The following is a 21,036-nucleotide window of genomic DNA, read 5'->3' on the forward strand; positions in this document are numbered from 1 at the left end:
ACGGGGGTGATCTTGCATCAGGTACTGCCACTAAAGGCTGACAGGAGATTTGATAGTAGCGTCACTCAGTACTCTTGTCAGCAGGGAGGAGGAGAAGCACAGCATCGCCACCTAGTCTTGAAAAGTGCGGCCAGGCTGGGGAACGCTGCTGCCATTTTTTGTAGAATTCTACCACAGCCTCACAGTAAACTGTCTTTAAATACTGAACTACAGAGCTGGAGCAAGCAGTAATAGGCAGAACTGTGCATGGGGAAATCTTCTTTCTGAGTCCTCATCTGCCTTCCTCTCCTGGCTCCTTTTCATTTACTACTGTGTACACAGGCTTCTTACGTAGTAGTGCAGGGTACAAACTATGGTCAGCCAGGTACAGTAAGCTGTGGTTTTTCAAAAGGCTATGTGTGTATGTACATGATTCTCTATGTATGTGTATGAGTTGTTGTATGTGTCTGTATGTAAGTGTGTAAGTTTATGTATGAATGTATGTGTGCGTGTATGTATAGAGAGGTATAGACTCCTAAAGAGAGAAGACAGAGACATCATTTTGCCCCTGTACAAATCATTAGTAAGACCTCATCTGGAATAAGCAGTTCAGTTTTGGGCACCAGTTCTCAAAAAGGATAGTAGGGAGCTGGAGAAAAAGCAGAGATTGGACAACCAAACTGATAAGAGGCACGAGGAAAGATTAAAGGAACTGAATTTATTCTCTCTTGAGAATTGGAGATAAAGGGGGCTAGGATATACAGGGATAAATATATAAGTGGAAAGGTAGGGGTGACCAGCGCTATGGAGTGCAGACCTTAGACAATAGTGAAGGTGTAAGCTGCCAACAACCAAACCCACGAGGGGTTAAGGTGTGAAATATATATGAAAGGAGGTTGTAACGGCGCTACCTTAAAGTGAATAAGTGCTTTTTGTATGTGCCAACGTAAGACAAAGTGCCAATAAAAATTGTGTCATAAAAACCATTTAATTTAAAATTAAATAAAGTGCACTAGTGATTTGTGATGTGACCGAGTTAGTTGGTTAATAAACTGGGCCCATAAGGTGCAACTCAGTAAAGTGCAAGTGCTGTGCTGCATATACTAGACGAGTAAGAGATAATGGGTTCCCAATGTGCATTTATTTTATAATAACAATTGACAGAAAATAAGTTGAATTCATAAGTGAAAAATCGCATAAGACAGTGAACATAAATTAATCCGTGCTGTGCGTGGAATTTGTAATACCACTGAAGTGAAAAAAGTGCTAAATTGAATAAAAGAAAGTGATAAATAAAATTGGGGTTGCAATTTTGTTGTACATCCACTAGATGTCGCCCCTAGATATACGACCTGTACTTAAGGGAAAAGGATGGTCGGTTTCTTCCGGGGTTCTCCAGTGGGTCGAACCAGGCTTTTTAGTACCTCAGGTTAGAAGAAAGAAACCCCATGATGTAAAGTATATCTGTAGCGTGGAAGAGAGAGTATAAAGACTCACGTTTGAGGCTGTCTAGGATCAGCGGTGATGGCCGGGAAGCTTCCACGTTCCACGGCCCAGGCTCCGAAACCGGAAGTGACGTAATGACGTTACGACTCCGCCCTACGCGTTTCGTCATGTGACGTCTGCTGGAGCAGACGTCACATGACGAAACGCGTAGGGCGGAGTCGTAACGTCATTACGTCACTTCCGGTTTCGGAGCCTGGGCCGTGGAACGTGGAAGCTTCCAGGCCATCACCGCTGATCCTAGACAGCCTCAAACGTGAGTCTTTATACTCTCTCTTCCACGCTACAGATATACTTTACATCATGGGGTTTCTTTCTTCTAACCTGAGGTACTAAAAAGCCTGGTTCGACCCACTGGAGAACCCTGGAAGAAACCGACCATCCTTTTCCCTTAAGTACAGGTCGTATATCTAGGGGCGACATCTAGTGGATGTACAACAAAATTGCAACCCCAATTTTATTTATCACTTTCTTTTATTCAATTTAGCACTTTTTTCACTTCAGTGGTATTACAAATTCCACGCACAGCACGGATTAATTTATGTTCACTGTCTTATGCGATTTTTCACTTATGAATTCAACTTATTTTCTGTCAATTGTTATTATAAAATAAATGCACATTGGGAACCCATTATCTCTTACTCGTCTAGTATATGCAGCACAGCACTTGCACTTTACTGAGTTGCACCTTATGGGCCCAGTTTATTAACCAACTAACTCGGTCACATCACAAATCACTAGTGCACTTTATTTAATTTTAAATTAAATGGTTTTTATGACACAATTTTTATTGGCACTTTGTCTTACGTTGGCACATACAAAAAGCACTTATTCACTTTAAGGTAGCGCCGTTACAACCTCCTTTCATAAATATATAAGTGGTCCATGTAGTGAACTTGGTGTTGAGTTATTCACTTTAGTGTCATCACAGAGGACAAGGGAGAACTCTTTACGCATGGAGGAAAAGAGATTTACTATCCAAGTACAAAAAGATTTCTTCATAGTAAGAGCTATGAAAATGTGGAATAGAATCCCTCAAAGGCTGGTTCTGGCTAGCTCAGTAGATTGCTTTAAAAAAGGGCTAGATTCTTTCCTAAATGCACATAATATAACTGGATATTAACATTTATAGGTAAAGTTGACGCAGGGAATATCCAATTGCCTCAGGAAGGAAGGAATTTTTCCCCCTGCAGTCCCGTTCATGTCTACTGGGACACAGCGGCTGCACAGACAGAGCCACTGCTTCCACTTTGACATCCATGTGTGTGCAGGTCCCCAAACACAGACAGTGTGCATTCAGGGACCAGTACCCACACAGATGTCAGATTGGGAGCAGCGGTTTTGTCCATGAAGCCACTGCATCCTAACTGACATGAATGGCACTGCCTGCATGAGGATGCAATAAACACCTGTGCATTCTCAAGCTCATGTGGGCAAACATGGCCCTCACATGGGTGTACGCTTAAGTATGCCCATGTGAACAAGACCTAACATACATACAGACATACATAAATACAAACCTCTGACAGGCTGGAAGAGGCATTTATGACAAGGGGCAGTGTGTAAAGTGGAAAAGAGGGTCACTGTATAAAGGGAGTGCAGAGTGTAGAGAGGGCAGGACATTGTGTACAAGGGGTGAATTTAATTTGGGATAATTCCCAAGTTGTGTTTATTTGTTGTTTTTTTAATCAGACGTATCCTTAAGTATGCCCACGTGAACTAGGCCTAACATACATACATACATAAATACAGGCCACTGACAGGCTGGGAGAGGCATTTATGGGGGGCAGTGTGTAGAGAGGGCAGGACATTGTGTACAAGGGGTGAATTTATTTTGGGATAATTCCCAAGTTGTGTTTATTTGTTGTTTCTAATCAGACGTATCCTTAAGAGCCGGTTCACACTACCACGACCAGAAAGTCACCCCGTGACTTGAAGAGACTTGTTTAGAGACTTGGAAGAGACTTGTGCACTACTTTTAAGAGACAGGCGACTTTATCTGTGGGGAATGCCTGACTAAACTCTTTCTTCTTCCTGGAAAGTGTGATAACAAGTCGTGTCAATTAAGATAAGGAGACGACTCCCATTGAAGTATATGGGACAGTCAGATCACAGGTCGCCTCAAAGTAGTACAGGACCCTTTTCTGAAGTCGAAGCGACTTCAGTAGTGCCAATTAAGACGGCACTGATTGATTAACATTGCTTTTGTTATGTCAAGCGACCTGGGGCTACACAAGTCGCCTCACAAGTCGTGCTAGTGTGAATGGGCTCTAAGTATGCCCATTTGAACTAGGCCTAACATACAGACACACATAAATACAGGCCACTGGCTGGGAGAGGCATTTATGGCAGGGGGCAGTGTGTACAGTGGAGAAAATGGCCAGTGTATACAGAGGGGCAGTGTGTAGAGGGCAGGACATTGTATACAAGGGGTGAATTTAGTTGGAATAATTCCTATTTGTGTTTAATTGTTGTTTCTACTCAGACTAAAAAACTACACCCAATATTAAGCATGACTCTGACGTTCGGCCTGCCCCTAGGAAAACATCACTAATTATGAAACGTGTCAGATTTGGCTGTTACTGAAGACATCACGCTTACCTAGCCATTACTCACTGTGTTCCGTTCTGATGAGTTGTCTTCTGGTTTTTGACTTGTTTATGTCTGTTTACAACTTATCGAAGATACTTCTTACATATTTTAAACAAAAGGACTTAAATGTTAGCAGGCTTCACTATGCTTGGTCATGTTTTTTTTACCGGATGCCGGGTTATTTTGTGCTTTATGGTCCACGCTATCTGGTAAGAAGCATATTCTAATTGTTGGGGCTTGGTGGTGGATTTCATCAATCAACGTTATCTTTACACCTTTTTGCACTTCATGGACACTCTTGTTTATTATTGAAAAGGACTTTTTCATTGAAAGGACTTTTTATGTTCACCTGGATTTTGCACCTATTTCATTATAACACTTTCATATGATTGATTTTTTTCTACATATTTTTTCAATAATATATTTTGCTCATATTTTATTCAAGGCATGTTTAGTTGTTCTCATGCCACATTATTTACCATATGATTATTTATGATTGCAAAATTAGTATTTAGCGCTTCTTCTTATATGTATTAATATTAAGCATAATTTAGCCACAATCACTGTTTGCCAGTACGTGTGCAGTAGGCCACCATTTCCCTGGTAGGGTCCCCAGTGCATTGCTTTGTCTAAAGGCCCATTATGCTATTAGGAGGCCCTCGCACTATATCCTCTAATTTAAATTTAGGAAGTTATAGGTAATTCTCTTTTTCGACATATTGTCCCGATCTTGTAAATGTCTTCTGTGAAACAGTTAAATCATTACACATATCTTATATGGGTATAACAGCTTCTGTTTCATGGCTTCAGTTGTTTGTGCTGCAATAGCAGATGGCATATCACAGCCTTGGCCTCTAACTCCTATATCTGATTGTACATTTATTAGAGTTGCAATGACATCAGTTTAGCCTTATGTTTAGAAATAAAACCAATCATCATCTGTTCTGAAGAAACTTTACATGTTGTACTGGAAACATAAAATACGTTTCTTCAGCATGTTCGTAAGGTGGCTGCCAAAGGCAAACTGAGCCAACATACCCTACACTGTAAACTGGACAACCCACAAGATCTTTCCCATCTGCTCGATACTCTTTATCATATAATAAGAAAATAAATATTCTAGTAAATACAAGGAGTAGTTATGAGGAGTAATGGTTTGCTGGGCATTCACCAAATACTTTGAAAAAATACACAAACGCTGAACATAGCACCCAGATACTATAACAGTCTATAGGAGCCAAATCTTGTATTTTTTTCTGGTCTATTTCAAGGGCAATTTGCAGTCTTTTGGTAAGATGTGCATGGGTAGCTGCCATAGGGGACATGTACCAATACTAAATTAATTAAAAAAAAAAAAACATTCACCATGGAGCAGGTCATTTAATGCAACTTAAAGGGCAGCATTAAACATACACAATTCATTTACATACATGATTGGGGAATTCATTAAATCTGCATATGAAGTTTAACACCTTTTGAATGTACTCCAGCAAAAAAACAAAACAAAAAACGATTGCCGTTAAATGACAGTTTCTTCCTCATCAGCTTCTCTTTGTAAACAAAAGCATCCAGGGGATCCTGGGGGGATGTCATTGACAACATATGGTCATAACCTTATGTAGTCATTGACATCAGCCAGCATCCCTAGCCAGTTTGTTGACATTCAGCAGCTGGCAGGGGAACTGGCATTTTTCCAGGAGTGCAAAATGACAGGATTGTCATGGTGCCCATAGTCATGTCTGAGGGTCAGTAAGACATTGCTCATGGTGATTGACAATGGATCTACATGACTTAATGGCATGGCTGATGGATTGGATTTGCAGTAAAAGGCATTTTCTTTCGTGTGTATGTCTATTTACTTCATAAGGGGTACATGGGGGGTTGAATATCTGTGGGCACCTTATTTTAAAGTGGGCTTCCAGATTACAATTAGTCTTCCCTTACAGAACACCACATCACATGAGGTCTTTGTCCTCTATCAACAATGGCACAAAATGTATTTCATTGTACATCCCCCTGACAAGACACCCCCCCCCCCCCAATGTTTAGGGCATGTGGAATAGTATGGTTCAGGATGGGGTGAGCTGCATTTCACAGCTTTTCCCTTCTCTGGTCAGCCAGGCTGCATCCCTGAATAAGGGCCTGGCTTTGATTTTGAGTGAAACCCCATGCAGTTTTTGCAAGGGGTTTCCCTTAATATCCACACCAGACTCTTGTCAAAATATTCAGCCTGGAGGGCCTGTAAAGTGACATGAAGTTGCCCCTAAAATAGATACCAGATCCTAATCCTAGACAGGAATCTGGTATGGATTTTTACAGGGGACCCCACTGAAAATCCATATCAGTCCTCATTGAAGATAGAGGTTTGATATGGATTTTTAAGAGAGACCACAAAAACAAAAAAAAGAAAGATGTGCAGTCCCCCAGAGAATCCATACTACTGTAGACTCTTGCAGGCATGTATCCTGGCTGGTTGGAAAAGGAGGGGACAGCAAGCAAACAAGCATTTGCCCCCTGAACCATATTATACTACATTTATGAGCATACAAGTGAAATACTGAGTGATTATACATCCCTTTTTATTTTCATTGCATACTTTGGATGTTCTGAGTGGCGTTTGTGTTTACTATGTTTTTTTTTACACAATGTCATTCAGAATTTAAAAAACTTTGTACACCGTAAAACATAAAAAATTAGTTATAATCATTGTGTTCTGGCGACCGGCTAAGCCCCTCTCCCCCCCCCCAGCCGCCGACAGAACAGCAGGAGGTATTCCCCCTTCAACACTGACTGTGTGACCTGGGTATTCAAACTGGGTATTCAAATACTTGAAGGGGAATATCTTTCATGAATGGCTTTTAACAAATTCAGTGACCTTAGGTGAGACTACTCTTATATGGAGTAATAGTTGAGGTGCCAGGAGTTGGCACCATAAGTGGAACAGACTGTTACCCCAACTGCTGCAATGAATGCTGCTATTATCACAAGTTCATGCTTAGGTTCTAATCACAACTAAGTGATCGCAATAAAGTAAAAAAAAATATATATATATAAAAAAAAAGGTGGAAATAAAATAAAATGATAATAAAATATATTAAAATAAACAAAAAATTGCTGAAAACCTTCGTAGCCCCACACACCTGCACAAATACAAGCCTGGGGTGTGCACGTGCATGTAAACCGCATTGACATATAGCCATGAACGTCAGATTGAGAACAATAATTCTAGCACAATAGCTCTAAACTGAGCTGCGAAGGCTTTGAAAGCGTCACCTATGTGGATATTTGGGCACCATCGTTTTTGGCGATATCATGGGTGCACGCAATTTTAAGACATGGAATGTTTGGTATACATTTACTCAGCGCAAGATAATTTTATATATTTTAACCAGAATTGGGTATTATCGTATTTTTTTTTTCTGAAAATTTGCTTTTATTAAATAGTTGCTCAAATATCATGGGAAACAAAAATTTGAAACTTTTTTCTTCTACAGGGCCTCTGCTTTTAGAAAATATATAATGTTCTGGGGGTTTAGGTAATTTTTTGCCAAAAATTAAGTATTTTACATGTATGTGAAAAATAAAACAAAATTGCTCTGGACAACCACTTTAACCACTTTGCCACTGAGTACCGTAGTACTACTACGGCAAAGTGGCTCGTTATCGTCTGACGATGTAGACCTACGTCGTCAGACACTCCCCCTTGTGGGTGGCGCTCGCGCGCCGCCGGAGGCTCGCTCCCGCTGTATTCAGTCACAGCGGGAGTCGGGCCAGGGGAGGAGCAGCGGCGATCGCCGCTGCTCTGCCCCGATCGTCGGGGATCTAGTGTGGAGATCCACCCGCTTGTGTAAACACAAGCGGGCGGATCTCCCAAGTGACAGGGAGTGACAGATCGGAGTGTTCAGCATAACTGAACACTCCGATCTGTCCCTGGCTCACACAGTCACCTCCCCCCCCCCCCACACATCAGTAAGCACCAGGCATACATTAACCCCTCCCTTTCCAATAAAATTAGCCCCTTCCCTGCCAGTGTCATTTTTACAGTAACAGTGCATATATATAGCACTGATTACTGCAGTAATGTCACTGGTACCCCCAAAAGTGTCAAAAATGTCAGTCAAGGGTCCGATCTGTCCGCCGCAATGTCGCAGTCCCGCAAAAAAAATCGCAGATCGCCGCCATTACGCGTTAAAAAAAAAACACCAAAAATGACAGAAATCTTTCCCTTTGTTAGTAAACGCAATAACTTTTGCGCAAACCAATCAAAATACGCTTATTGTGAATTTTTTTACCAAACATATGTAGCAGAAAACAAATTGGCCAAAAATGTAAAAAAAAATAGATTTTTACATTTTTTTGGGGGGAATTTCATATAAAAAAATGTGAAAAATATTGTTGTTTTTTCAAAATTTACGCTCTTTTTTTGTTTATAGCGCAAAAAGTAAAAATTGCACAGGTGATCAAATACCACCAAAAGAAAGCTCTGTTTTTGGGAAAAAAAGGACGTAAATTTAGTTTGGGTATGGCGTCGCACGACCGCACAATTGTCAGTTAAAGTCGCACAGCGCCGAATCGCAAAAAGTGGCTCAGACGTAAGACAGCAAAATGCTCTAGTGGTAAAGTGGTTAATGTGAATTCATTTCAGTACTTACTTAAATAGAAATCTCAACCACAGCTCATCAATCTGTTGATGAATTTCCTATTAAAATAGGGTTGCACTGCACATGCAAGTAAGGCAAGTTGCAGGTCTGGGAAGAGGATGTGTAGCTCTGGCAAGCTGGAATGGAAAAATCACCAGGATTCCCCATTTTGGAAAAGTCTGGTATGACACATATTTGCTGGCAGAGGGAAGAGGGACTAAAGTAGACTTTAAGAGCTCAAAGATTACTATTATGATAAACTAAAATCTTCCTTACAAAATGCACTACATTCTTCCTTTTTTAAAGGAAAAAAAAGGCCGCTGTCTCTTTTCCACACATCTGCCTACAACATATTGTTTGAATGAAACTTCACAACTGCACTTTCCTCTTTTATTACAAAACAGAACCTAGCGATCTTTTCATAACCTTAGTCCTCGTACTAATGGTGGCATTTAAGGTATTCTTTACAAAACGGAATAACATTACATTCTACCTATGTGTTCTAACATTGCCTTCTAAAACAAAAAGCTTCTTAACCCCTTCATGACTGAGGGTAACACCAATCCTAATGCCTAAACACAATTTTGCAACTTGGCATGCGTTAGCAAAACTGTACATATCGTTGCAGCTACTTTGTGTCTCCAGGTGGATTATACTTTGTTTTTGTTTTTTGTCAGGACAAACTGGGCTTTCATTTGGTGGTAAATGGTAATCAATACCTCCAATTTGTTTTTGTTTTTTAAGAAAAACTATAGTAAAACAATACTTTTTTTTTAAAATTTAGGGTTTTTTTTCTTCCTATTACCATAACCTACCACCAAAGGACAAAAAAAAGAAAACAAAATTCTCATTCTCTTGACAATCACAGCAATACCACACGTTTATTTTTTGTACGCATACTAAGGACCAGAAATAAGGGCATCCATTTTTCTTTTTTGTATCCTTCCTAAAACACACTGGCACTAACTGACATTGACACTAATTAAAAAAAAAAAAAAAAAAAAAAAAATATATATATATATATATATATATATATATATATATATATAACATAATTACCCTGACCATTAACCCTGACCTTGATCCTAAGCCTAACCCTGAAATTGCCTTAGATTAAACCTTGATCTTTATTGCATCTGAGCACTACAAACCAAAAATGTAATACATTTTTATCATTCAAAGCAAAGTCACCCATCCATCCATGTCCAAAGTCTATGCTTTATTTTGTCAATAAATCACTTTGAAAAACACCCCTCTAGCTGTGGCCATCTTGAGTAGGGGTAAATTATGCATTTAGCATTCACTTTCTGGAATCCATCTGCCCTTAACTCAAGCATGCAAGCAGGAGGATGTGCTTAGCTGAGATAACCCCATCCTCTCCTCCCTTCCTGAGGTCTCCTGGGATGTATGACATAATTGAACCAGGAAATAACTGAAGATATGTAAAAAAAAAAAGTTTAATACAAGTAAATATGATAAACTTTCCTCTCTTTGTACTAATTCTAGCAGCATGAGGATCAAAAATAGTCAATGTTGTTTGAGAGAATGAAGTTCCACTTTGATCAATATTTTCTTTATTTTTTGTTTCTTTCTTTATTTTTTACACACACTTTTGATTGTTGACATTGCAATAGAGAAAGATGGGGAGATTTACTAAAATTGGAGTGTACAAAACCTGGTGTAGTTCTGTTTAGAAACGATTCAGCTTCCAAGCTTTATTCTCAAAGCTTATTTAAAGAAGCTGACGTTAGAAGCTTATTGACTACCATGCGCAGTTGCACTGGATTCTAAGTGCTCCAGTTTTAGTATATTTCCGCCACTGTATTTTTCTCTCCATTCAGAGGAGAAGAAAACACAGGGACAGGCTTTACCGTGATTAATCACTGTGATAGCCAATCAGAGACTATCACAGTGATCAGGTGATCCGGAACTGGACCTTCAAGTTTTTTCGATCGCAAGTATAGTAGCCGGGGCTCTTGGTAGGAACCCAGTCCCTGTGCTCTCTCCTCCATAAACTGATCAGACCAATTCCCTGATGATCACACAGTTTGTTTACAATACATTCTTGATTTACCAAGAACTTCCTTGTTGTCCCTCTTAGACCCACTGAAAAGTTTCACAAATACCTGAGGAGTTTGTCTGTATTTTTCACCTAATGCAGCTTCCTGGTATGGTGTGGCCACTCTCAAGTAGGCTATGTCTGCTTACACTAGAGTGGGATGGCAAAAAATGTTGCAGGGGGCATGACTAGCAGAATTGTCACTGCTGTAGTTTGGTCACACCTACGTAGTTCTGCTCACTGCTTTTTAGATTGACAGGACTGTTGCTGAAACATTTACACTGTGTACTGCAGTGTCTGAGAGGATGAAGCATGTGAGATAGAGATGGAAGAGGATTTGGTTTAGTAACGGAAGGTAAACAAAGGTTTTTGTTTATTTTATGAGGATTGTGCACCATATAGTAACTAACGTTGGTACTTGTTTAGACCAGTGTTTCGCAACTAGGATACTGTCTGGGTTCCCCAAAGTTGCCGCAAGCAAAGGACCCAGTTTTCCCTGGATTATCATAATACGTTGAGAGGCCAGGATGCACAGTGTCATTTGTTGCTATGGTGATGGTGGCCAGCAAACCCACACCATGGCAACACATGACTCTGATCCAGGGCAGGCAGAAAGGGTAAGATGGAAGTCCTCCTTCTCTAGACCTCTTCAATCCACCTGAAGTGGAACTACAAAAACAAGGAGACAGGAAGGCGCAAACATCACGTGCATTACCACAAAAAATTTATTTAAGCAATTAAAATGGGTAAAAATTGGACACTTATAAATGTGCAACTGGTAAAAACACATAGACCACAAGATGCCATATAGTGTAAGATATGAATGCTCCGCTCCTGTATTGTATCCCACTATAAAGTCAGACTGATGTGTTTCAGGGGCGCATCCCCTTCCTCAGAGCTGAGCTGACCAGTGCAATAATAAACCAGCTCTTAAATAGAGACACACTAAGAAACCCCACCCAAAAAGCCATACTCAAAGGGAGAGGGGGAGGACTGAAGCAAAAAAAAATAAAAATAAAAAACCAAACAACAATAAATCCAATAATTCACAAATACAGCATAACAAAATATGTAAATAAATGGATAAATAATATGAGATACTGATATTGTTATAAGGAAAAATAGAGCAGACCATACCCTTAATAAAAATCCACTTCTAACTCAGGCAGCCATACTGTTGTATGGACACTGGACCACTTTCAGCGTTTACTGAAGCACAGACAGCGTCCACCTGCGAGCTGGAAGTGTGTGGATACTGGTTCCAGGTGGGGATCATGCTGTGCCCACTCTGGGGGAAAAGATACAGGTACCCAGAAAAGGTGGGGGGGGGGAGAGGAATGGGCAACATCGGCCAGACCACATATCTGGGCGTCTGCCCATACACTGGCATGCTAGTCTGTGTATACAGACTGTTCGCGGCCAGCCCCAACCATCTCCATCTCAGGTCTGCAAAAACAGAAAGTGGCAAAACAGGAAGTGGCAAAACATCAATTCTGGGTGATGCATATAGACAACAGTGATGTCCCCTTAGAGCTGTGTCACCACAAAACAAAGAAAAAAAAACAATCACTTCCAGTCTTTTCAGTCCACCCCCCCCTCTGCTGTGCTGCTAGATCTCTGGTGGATCACTCGCCCCCTGCTGTTCTGATGTAAAATGGGTATTCTGTGATTGGGGAGCTCTGTGATGGGGAGACTGTGTATCTGGGGGGCTCATGTATAGGGGGCTTTGATGTAAAAGAGCAACTCTAATTTAATGAGGAGCGCTTATGTTCGGAGGGTCCTCTGATGTATAGTAGGAGCACTGATGTGATTGGGGACTCTGATGTGAAGGGTTGACTGTGACATGGAGGGGGAACACTGATATGACGGGCAGACCTCTGATATAATGGGGATCTCTGATGTAAAGGGGGGACCTCTAATATGGGAGGGGGACCTCTGATATAAAAGGGGGTGGGGGTGTTGTCTGCCTTGCCTGAGACTCAGGTTTTCAATTTGTAATTAATGCTTACACTTTCTACATTTTAACTGGGGTGCCCCAAGATTTTGCATACTTTTAAGGGTTGCCAGGACTGAAATAAAGGTAGATAAATCCTGGTTTAGAATGTCATACATGAGCCTTTAGTTGTACTTTAACTGTAAAACCACTTATGTTATACTGTGGCATGCAGCCCCTCCTGCGCAAACCGAAGTAGGTATACGTCGGTCGCGCGCCTGCAGCTAGGGGGCGAGCGTGCACCGGCGGCGGCGCTCTCCCGCCCCCACTCGGCAGCGGTGACTCTGATGCATGGGGCAGGCAGCTCCGATTGCCTCCTAACACCCGCGATCGTTCCCCGCTGAGAGAGAAGGACGGGCACAGCTGACCATTCGGATCACAGAGTGCCTGTGATCCTGCTATATAGGATCACAAGTCTCTGTGATAATTTCACAAGCCCCGCCCCCATACACTCCCCTAGGATCACATTTAACCCCTTGATAACCCAACTAGGTTAACCCCTTCCCTGCCAGTGTCATTAAATCAGTAACGGTACATTTTTTTTAGCACTGATTACTGTAGTAATGTCCCTGGTCCCCCCAAAAGTGTCAAAAATGTCAGTTAGGGGTCCGATCTATCCGCCGCAATGTCGAAGTCCCGCTAAAAATCACAGATCGCCACCATTACTAGTAAAAAAAAGACAATAAAAATGACATAAACTACATTTCACGTAGTTTGTAGACGCGATAACTTTTGCACAAACCAAATCAAAATACGCTTATTGCAATTTTTTTTTACCAAAAATATGTAGCATAAAACAAATTGGCCTAAATTGTTAAAAGAAATTCAGATTTTTTAATTTTTTATTTTTGGGAATGTTATATAGCAAAATGGGAAAAATATAGTTTTTTTTTTTCAGAATTTTCGTTTATAGTGCAACAAATAAAAATCACAGAAGTGATCAAATACCACTAAAAGAAAGCTCTATTTGTGGGAAAAAAAGACATCAATTTTATTTAAGTACAGCATGGCACGACTTCGAAATTGTTCGTTAAAGTAACGCAGTGCTGAATCGCAAAAAAATGGCCTGGTCATTAAGGGGGCAAATCCTTCTGGTCCAGAACTGGATAATGATGCTGCATCTACTCTGCATTTATATCTAAGCTTTAAAATTTCCTGTATTTTATTATAGACAAGCCAGAAAGATATTTTCCTTACCAGGATTGTAAGCACGTGGGGCAGAGACTGACAATAGCAGTTAAAGATACGACGTTGCATTCAAGAAAGGGTGCTAAGACTTGTGTGAAAGAAACAATGACAGAAAAAAGTGATTATATGCTAAACAAAACTGAGACAGAGCATGGAAAATGCTTACGTCTATATTTCCTGCTCCTTGAGTGCCAATAAAAGGTAATTTATTGGGTGCATCGACACACACTATTAATCCTGGGCATACACTTCAACTAGAAGCAGCTATTGTTAGTTTCAGATCTTCTGTATTCTTCTGTATGTCTGTGTTATCCACATCAGATAATCAGGCTTCCATCCCCTAGTCTAAACTTATACATTAACAGCTAATATTTGATGAGCAATACATTTTATATATAGGATGACTAAATCAATCTTATAATAACCAGGATATATTTAATGACCTGAACAGTGAAGTCCAGTTACCTGTAATAACCAGTCAGAAGAAATCTACAATGTATCTAGAGTAAAATGATTTATGATTTGCCGTACATTATCATTGCTTTACACACTGCCTTATTAAAGCTTAACTTTTAAGAAAATGTAAAACCAATCCTTTATTCTTCCTAGAAGTTAATCAAGAAATTGCTAAATGTATTATTGAATACTGCTACAGTAGTATACATACCTGAAATACGCAGTATATTTCTATTACCTTGCTGTAATCTGCTCTGTACCACGGGCAGGAAGAGTAAAGACCAGCAGTGTAAGCCAATCAGAGCTCTGGGGCTGTCAAGCTAACACAAACAGGAAGAGTAAAGACCAGCAGTGTAAGCCAATCAGAGCTCTGGGGCTGTCAAGCTAACACTAAGGGCATGTATACAGGAGGGGAAAGCAGAGATATGAATTCCTTAAAGTGATGCTATTCCTTCAATATTGGGTGTACCACCTAAAAGCCTAAAGGTGACCAGGGTGTTTTGCTAGCCACTCACACAGACACAGAAAAGTAAGGCATTCACCTAGTGGATACAGAGGTAACCAAATTATAAGGCTAAACAGAACTGTTAGGTACAGTAAAACATATGATATAGATATATATATATATATATATTCCAACTGTGCATTTTGCTGGAGTAATTTTTAAGTTAAATTTTTAAGTTAAGGTTCATCACCAGTATATCTACATGAGTTACCATTTTTACCATACTGTAAGTCTTACCTACAATCATGTGGTTGCATACATCGCAGAATGTGGGTTTTTTAAAGACATGTTCCTGGAAAATGTGCGCCTTGTTATCTGGCGGCTGTATTACTTTGGTAGGGCTTGCTGACTGAGTTTCTGAGCTTTGTGTCCTTCTGTTGCTGGTTGGGCTATCTTCTAACTCCAAATCTACTTGAAATTTCATGTCACTATTAGTTCTTTGGAAGAAATTGTCTGCACTTTTACTCCGCATGCTCTTGGTCTTGAAGGATAGGGATTTCTTAAGTTTCTGGAGCTAAAAGCAAAAGAGAATAAGAGTATTTGGTTAGTAAAATATTTGGCAGTTATGAACATCATATTCTCATTAGACAAAAAACACTTGCCCTTTATATCTTAGCTTCTTGGCAAAAAAAAAAAAAAACGCACCCTATTCCCCTAGAGCCATACTTACCTTAATACTATGGCTTGGCCTTCTTCAGTTTTTTTAATCTCCTGGGTCTCCCGGCGCCAAAAATCTTCTTGTCACCACTCACCAACCAATACTTTGCACTAATTTCCCATAGAGTTGTATAGGCCCATCAGCCGTCGAGCCTATGCAAGTCTATTGGGAGCGAGTGAGCAGGCATGACCAGATTGTGTTGCAGGGAGATGGAAGTCTGAAGATGATTTGGCATTAGGGTACTGTAAGTATGTTTGTTTGGAGGGAAATGGTGGTTTCATTTTAGCTTATGATGCTAGAAATGATTATTATACCTATGTTTTTAATGTATGGAATACATTCACAAAATATAAATGCAGATGGGGTCCAGAAGTACCCAATCGGCATATATGGAGCTGTGGCTTGACATTAGTTAAATAAAAATGTCAGTTTTATTGTGCAAACAAATGATTGGTGAATTAACATAGGACTTCAATTGGTCAGTTAAGGGCTCATAAGTAATTGGATAAATTACTTTGTCACTTACCTGTAATTGGTCAAAAAAAGAAAATTTGGACACCTTGATGTTTACAATTGGCCTATAAAGGAAGGAGAAGCTGTGAGCCTTGTCAGTCAGCGGGAGCAGAGGAAGAAGAGTTTCCCTCTCTCCCGCCCTGAATTAATCGCGGTCATTTATGTTTCTAAAGTTTTTCTGTGTAGGAATGTTTTTTTTAATGGTTATTGGTGATGGGTAGTTTGAGCAGTTTGGCTAAACTACAAAAATGTAAAGTGTATAGTATGGTTGGTTCGAGCTTCTTGGCTGAACCACATTAAACATGTTTTTTGGAAGTTTTAAATAAATGGCCGCGGCCAATCAACCAGCAAGTCTGTAGTCAGGTCTTTTAATTTTAAATTATATAGTTATTATATTAAGGTTCAAGCCTAGAGCACCATAGCAATGCCATTTGAATTGAATGGAATGACAGGTAGTCACAAGAATTTATATGTGGACAGAAGGAACAAAGCACCAAATCATCTGTTCAAAAGTCCATATAACCTTTATTTCTCGACAATAGAGTCACAACTAGTAGAAGCAAGGTAGTCAATGTTTTTTAGTGTCCAAGAATTGACCCTCCATCAGGGCTGGGAGTTTATTGCTAGGGCTCCAAATTTGGACTGTGTTAAATTCTCCCAAATGGATATCTTAAACTGAAAAAGTGCAGCGTTCAATGGTTGTGTGATGGCAATACTGGTATCATGTCTAGCACCTCTATTTATTTAAATTTTTGGTAAGACTTCACATACCACATTCATTTTGTATAAACATAGGCCTCACAAATCCTGCAAAATGTTCTTAAGCTTGGACCAAATATCTCCATACTTACAATCGTTTGCACTTGTGCACTGCATTACATTATTAAATATGCCCTGCCTGAGTAAAATACAGGTTCCCTTTAAACCCCTGCCGTTACTATACAACTGGAAATAAAAATAATTGTATTTTTTTCTGTTATGAGCTTAATTCATAAATGAATACAACAAATTAATATTTTGTAATAATATTCCCAGTGATTTATTAATAATGTAGATGCATAAATAAAGTAGCTGCCTAGGGCTACTCCCGATTCTTTTGTTTAGTTCAAAGACAACTCTACATGGGGCTGCTGAAAAACAATATCACTTAGCAACACCCTATTGCTAACTAAAATGATCAAGTGAAATTATTAGTTACCAAGGGGAAGACAAGTGATAAGCAGATAAAATAAACAGCATGCTTTGCCTATATGAAAGTTGTTCACATATTCTCAGATGAACAGCCTATGTTTGGCTTTATGCACACAAGCGGACTACAGTGTCTGAGAGCACTGGCTATGCTGCCTTTGTTTATTTCAACACACAGCCTGAACTAAATACAACTCCAAACTTTCTGGGATGATAAAGAGAGACACCTTTTAGTACAAAGTATTTATGCAAAGGACACACTTCTGCTACACCCCCCCTTACACGAACCACAAAGTCATGAACGACCAAAAAACGACCCAACAGCTTGGGTGAGGACAACCAAGGTTATACAAACATAAAGATATTCATATAATGTCAGCTGTTTAGATCTCTGGATTTTCTGACTAATTTAAACCTGCAGTTCTCTTTGAGGATGACCTCTGCTTAGACCTTTTATCACATGCTTGGATCCGCTGCCTAGGCTGGAACCAGGTTGCATAAATTGCTATATTTAGGTTTTGTATATTTTTTAGGGGATCTTGTAATCATATAGGATACAGTATATAGCAATGTCCTATAAGGATGACAGATAGAGGAGGCCAGTGTTCTTAGCTAAGAAAGAGCAACGCTGTGTTTGTTTGTTTTATCGTATATTCCTTTCTTAGCTTTATATCTTCTCTCTCTTGAGTTGGAAAATTTAGAAGGAGACGAAGCGGTTACCGTAGACCTGGTAGTAGCCAAATGCATAGATTGTTATTTTTAACTGTTGGGTTGATCATGGTCCCTACCCAGGCAGTTATCCTATTCTTATTTGTATGTTTGGATACATTTCTGTTGATGTAAGTTATTAATATCAATTGAGTATTGTTGACAAGCACTGTTAACATTGTATCTACTGAATCCGCTCTGTCTGTTCTTTTGTATAAATAAAATATTTGAAAAAAAAAGAAAGAGCAACGCCTGATGAAGGAGCACGCATGCTCCGAACGCGAGCACCCTCCCGTTTCCGACGTAGGAACTGCGTAGTCAGCGTCAGGACACCAGGAAGTGCCGGAAGCCACCGACACAGCGGGGACCAGTGGCTGTCTTCCCCTCTACTTCCAGTCTTCACTTCAAACAAACCTATGTATACATGCTGGTTTATCACATCCCTATGTGAGTGTATCATTATCTAAGTGCAATAAATTATTCATTTTTAATCTGCACTGAGGTGGCGCTGCTCTCTTCTTCCCCCTCCACTTGTTTTCACTTACAGAGTTCCTTCTAGCTCTGGTTGAGCCAGCGGCACCCATACATCCATAAAAAGACTATACATTAAAGACTGTATGTTTTTACACCCTTTAAAGTGCTTTTAAATGCTGTTCCAGAAGTTACCCTTGCACATGTTCATGTATCTATGCACATCATCCTTTTTCACTATTAGCTTCATTAGCGCGGGTCTACATTTTGTTTCTCTTGCTAAGAAAGCCCTTCCCTTCCTCCAGTTGAAAGGAAAAAAAAAAATGCCTTTGAAGACTCATTGGGATTAATTTACTAAAACTGGAAAGTGCAAAATCTGGTGCAGCTGTGAATGGTAGCTTCTCCATTCAGCTTTTTTAATTAAGCTTTGACAGACAAACAAAAAACCTGGAAGCTGATTGGTTTCTATGCAGAGCTGCACCAGATTTTGCACTCACAGTTTTAGTATATCATCCCCATAGAATGTATGACATCATTTTGGCATAGGCCAGAAACCAGGAGGCAACTGAAGAGATGTGAAAAAAAAAAAAAAGTTAAAACAAAAACTTTATTTCACCATACCTATCTATTTACTAATGCAGCATATAGAATTAAGAATCGTTAATGTTAATTAAGAGATTACTACTACTAAAATTGATAGCAAAGTTTGTAGCGGTAATCGTTCAGGCTGACATTGTGCATGCATTATGTTTCCAAACAATTAAACCAATGTTGCCTAATACCAATTGATATATTGTGTGTACTCACACAGAATATATTTACTTTCTTTATATGTTACCATAAAATTAACGATGGCTTTCACTGAACTTAAATATGAGCCAGGGAAATTTGACTTAGTGTATACATGAGCTGTGATTTAAAAATCTGTATTATTCAGAAATTTTACACTTAATTTTACTTCCCAGTCCAATAGTCAACTTCAGTTTCATTTTTTGATTTATTTGATTATTAGGTAGGATACAATTTTCCCCTACATGAAGAATGCAAATGTTCAAAATTATTCTCTTCCATACTCCCACAAACATACTTAAGTCATTAAATGGAGTATGCCTTTTTTTTTTCTTTTATTGCTGCTTTAGGCCCCTTTCACACTTGTGCGATCTGAAAGACATGCAACTTTGATGTGACTTTGCCTTAAACTTTGCAGCGCGACTTTGATGTGACTTGAAGCAATGCCTGTGTAATCTTGAGGGCTATAGACCTCAAGTCGCATCTAAATCGGACCAAAGTAGTGCAGGGACTACTTTGAAGTCACTGCAACTTGAAGTCACACAGATATGAACGGTACTCATTGGAAATCATGGGGTACGACTTGTCATGCGACTCTGCAGTCCCAAGTCACAGGACATGTCGCACGAGTGTGAAAGGGGTCTTATACTTTTCAACTAATTGGCCCAGTCTTGCTTTGTTTTTTTCTGGTTTTTGTTTTCAACTCGTATAAATGTGGATACTTCAATCCCACCAGGCATAATCCTGTGACTTTAACTCTGTGGGCTGTTTTGACAATGTGATATATTAAAGGGAGTCTGTCATGAAGCACATCTGCTTTGTGATTAGGCTCTGGTGAAAGTAGCAAGTCTCATATTAGTTTCAGGCCAGCGAAAATGTTTAGGCCTCGTGCACACTGGATGTTTTTTCAGCTAAATTTATTTTCCTGCCTCTGAGCACCCCTGTATGTTCATCTATGTGTCCATGCACACAGTGGGGTTGATTTACTAAATGCAAATAGACTGTGCATTTTAAATGGCCAGTTGCTCCAGAGCTGAGTAAATGAGGTAAAGCTTCACTTTACAAAGAGTACCTAGTCACGTGCAAGGAAAATAAAAAAAAAACTGCGTTTTTGCTTGCACATGATTGAATGATGGAAGTCAGCAGAGCTTCTGTTCATTTACTAAGCTCTGGAGCAACTGCACTTGCAAAGTGCACAGTCTTAGAGTGAAGTTTTAGAGACATAACCTGTGTTTGTGGCACCACATCCCTATAACATATATAGAAGCAAAAAATCAAGAAAGTAGGATTTTAAAGGCTCCTGCTGCCAATGGCTCCTGCTGCTTTTTATGTGTTTTTTATTTTCCTGCCTCTAAACGTTGAGCTCAAAATATGCCTCTAATCATCCTAATGTGCATTGACACATAGCGTAACATTGAGTTTCTTCAACAGGCAAAACACAAAACTCATGCAGAAGCAGCAATTTTTAAGCCTGTCAGCAAGGAGCCTTAACCACTTCCCGCCCGCCCTATAGGCGATTGGCGGCGGGAAAGTGGTTGCATTATCCTGACTGGATGTCATATGACGGCGGCAGGATAATGCGCTCTGCGGCGTGTCACACTGACACACCGCATCTCCGATCTCAGCAAACAGTCTACTGACGTAGGCTCTTTACCATGTGACAAGCTGTGTCCAATCACAGCTGGTCACATAGTACACAGCAAGAGCCATTGATCGGCTTTCCTTAGTTCGTGCCTGACAGGCACGAGTAGAGGAGAGCCGATCTGCGGCTCTCCTGACGGGGGGGGGGGTCTG

The 21,036-nt window shown here is 39.9% G+C and overlaps 1 protein-coding gene across 1 annotated transcript in view; it reads right to left on the reverse strand.

Annotated features, from left to right (window-relative positions):
- Positions 1–21,036, reverse strand: part of STAC (SH3 and cysteine rich domain) — a 381,506-nt gene that overhangs the window by 229,290 nt on the left and 131,180 nt on the right. The window contains exon 2 of the mRNA XM_082259518.1: positions 15,153–15,429. Coding sequence (XP_082115644.1) covers positions 15,153–15,429 — 277 coding nt within the window. The remainder of the gene's footprint in view (positions 1–15,152; positions 15,430–21,036) is intronic.

The sequence above is a fragment of the Pelophylax lessonae genome (genome assembly GCF_965119305.1).
Source record: "Pelophylax lessonae genome assembly, chromosome: 5".
In the NCBI taxonomy this organism is placed as follows: Eukaryota; Metazoa; Chordata; class Amphibia; order Anura; family Ranidae; genus Pelophylax; species Pelophylax lessonae.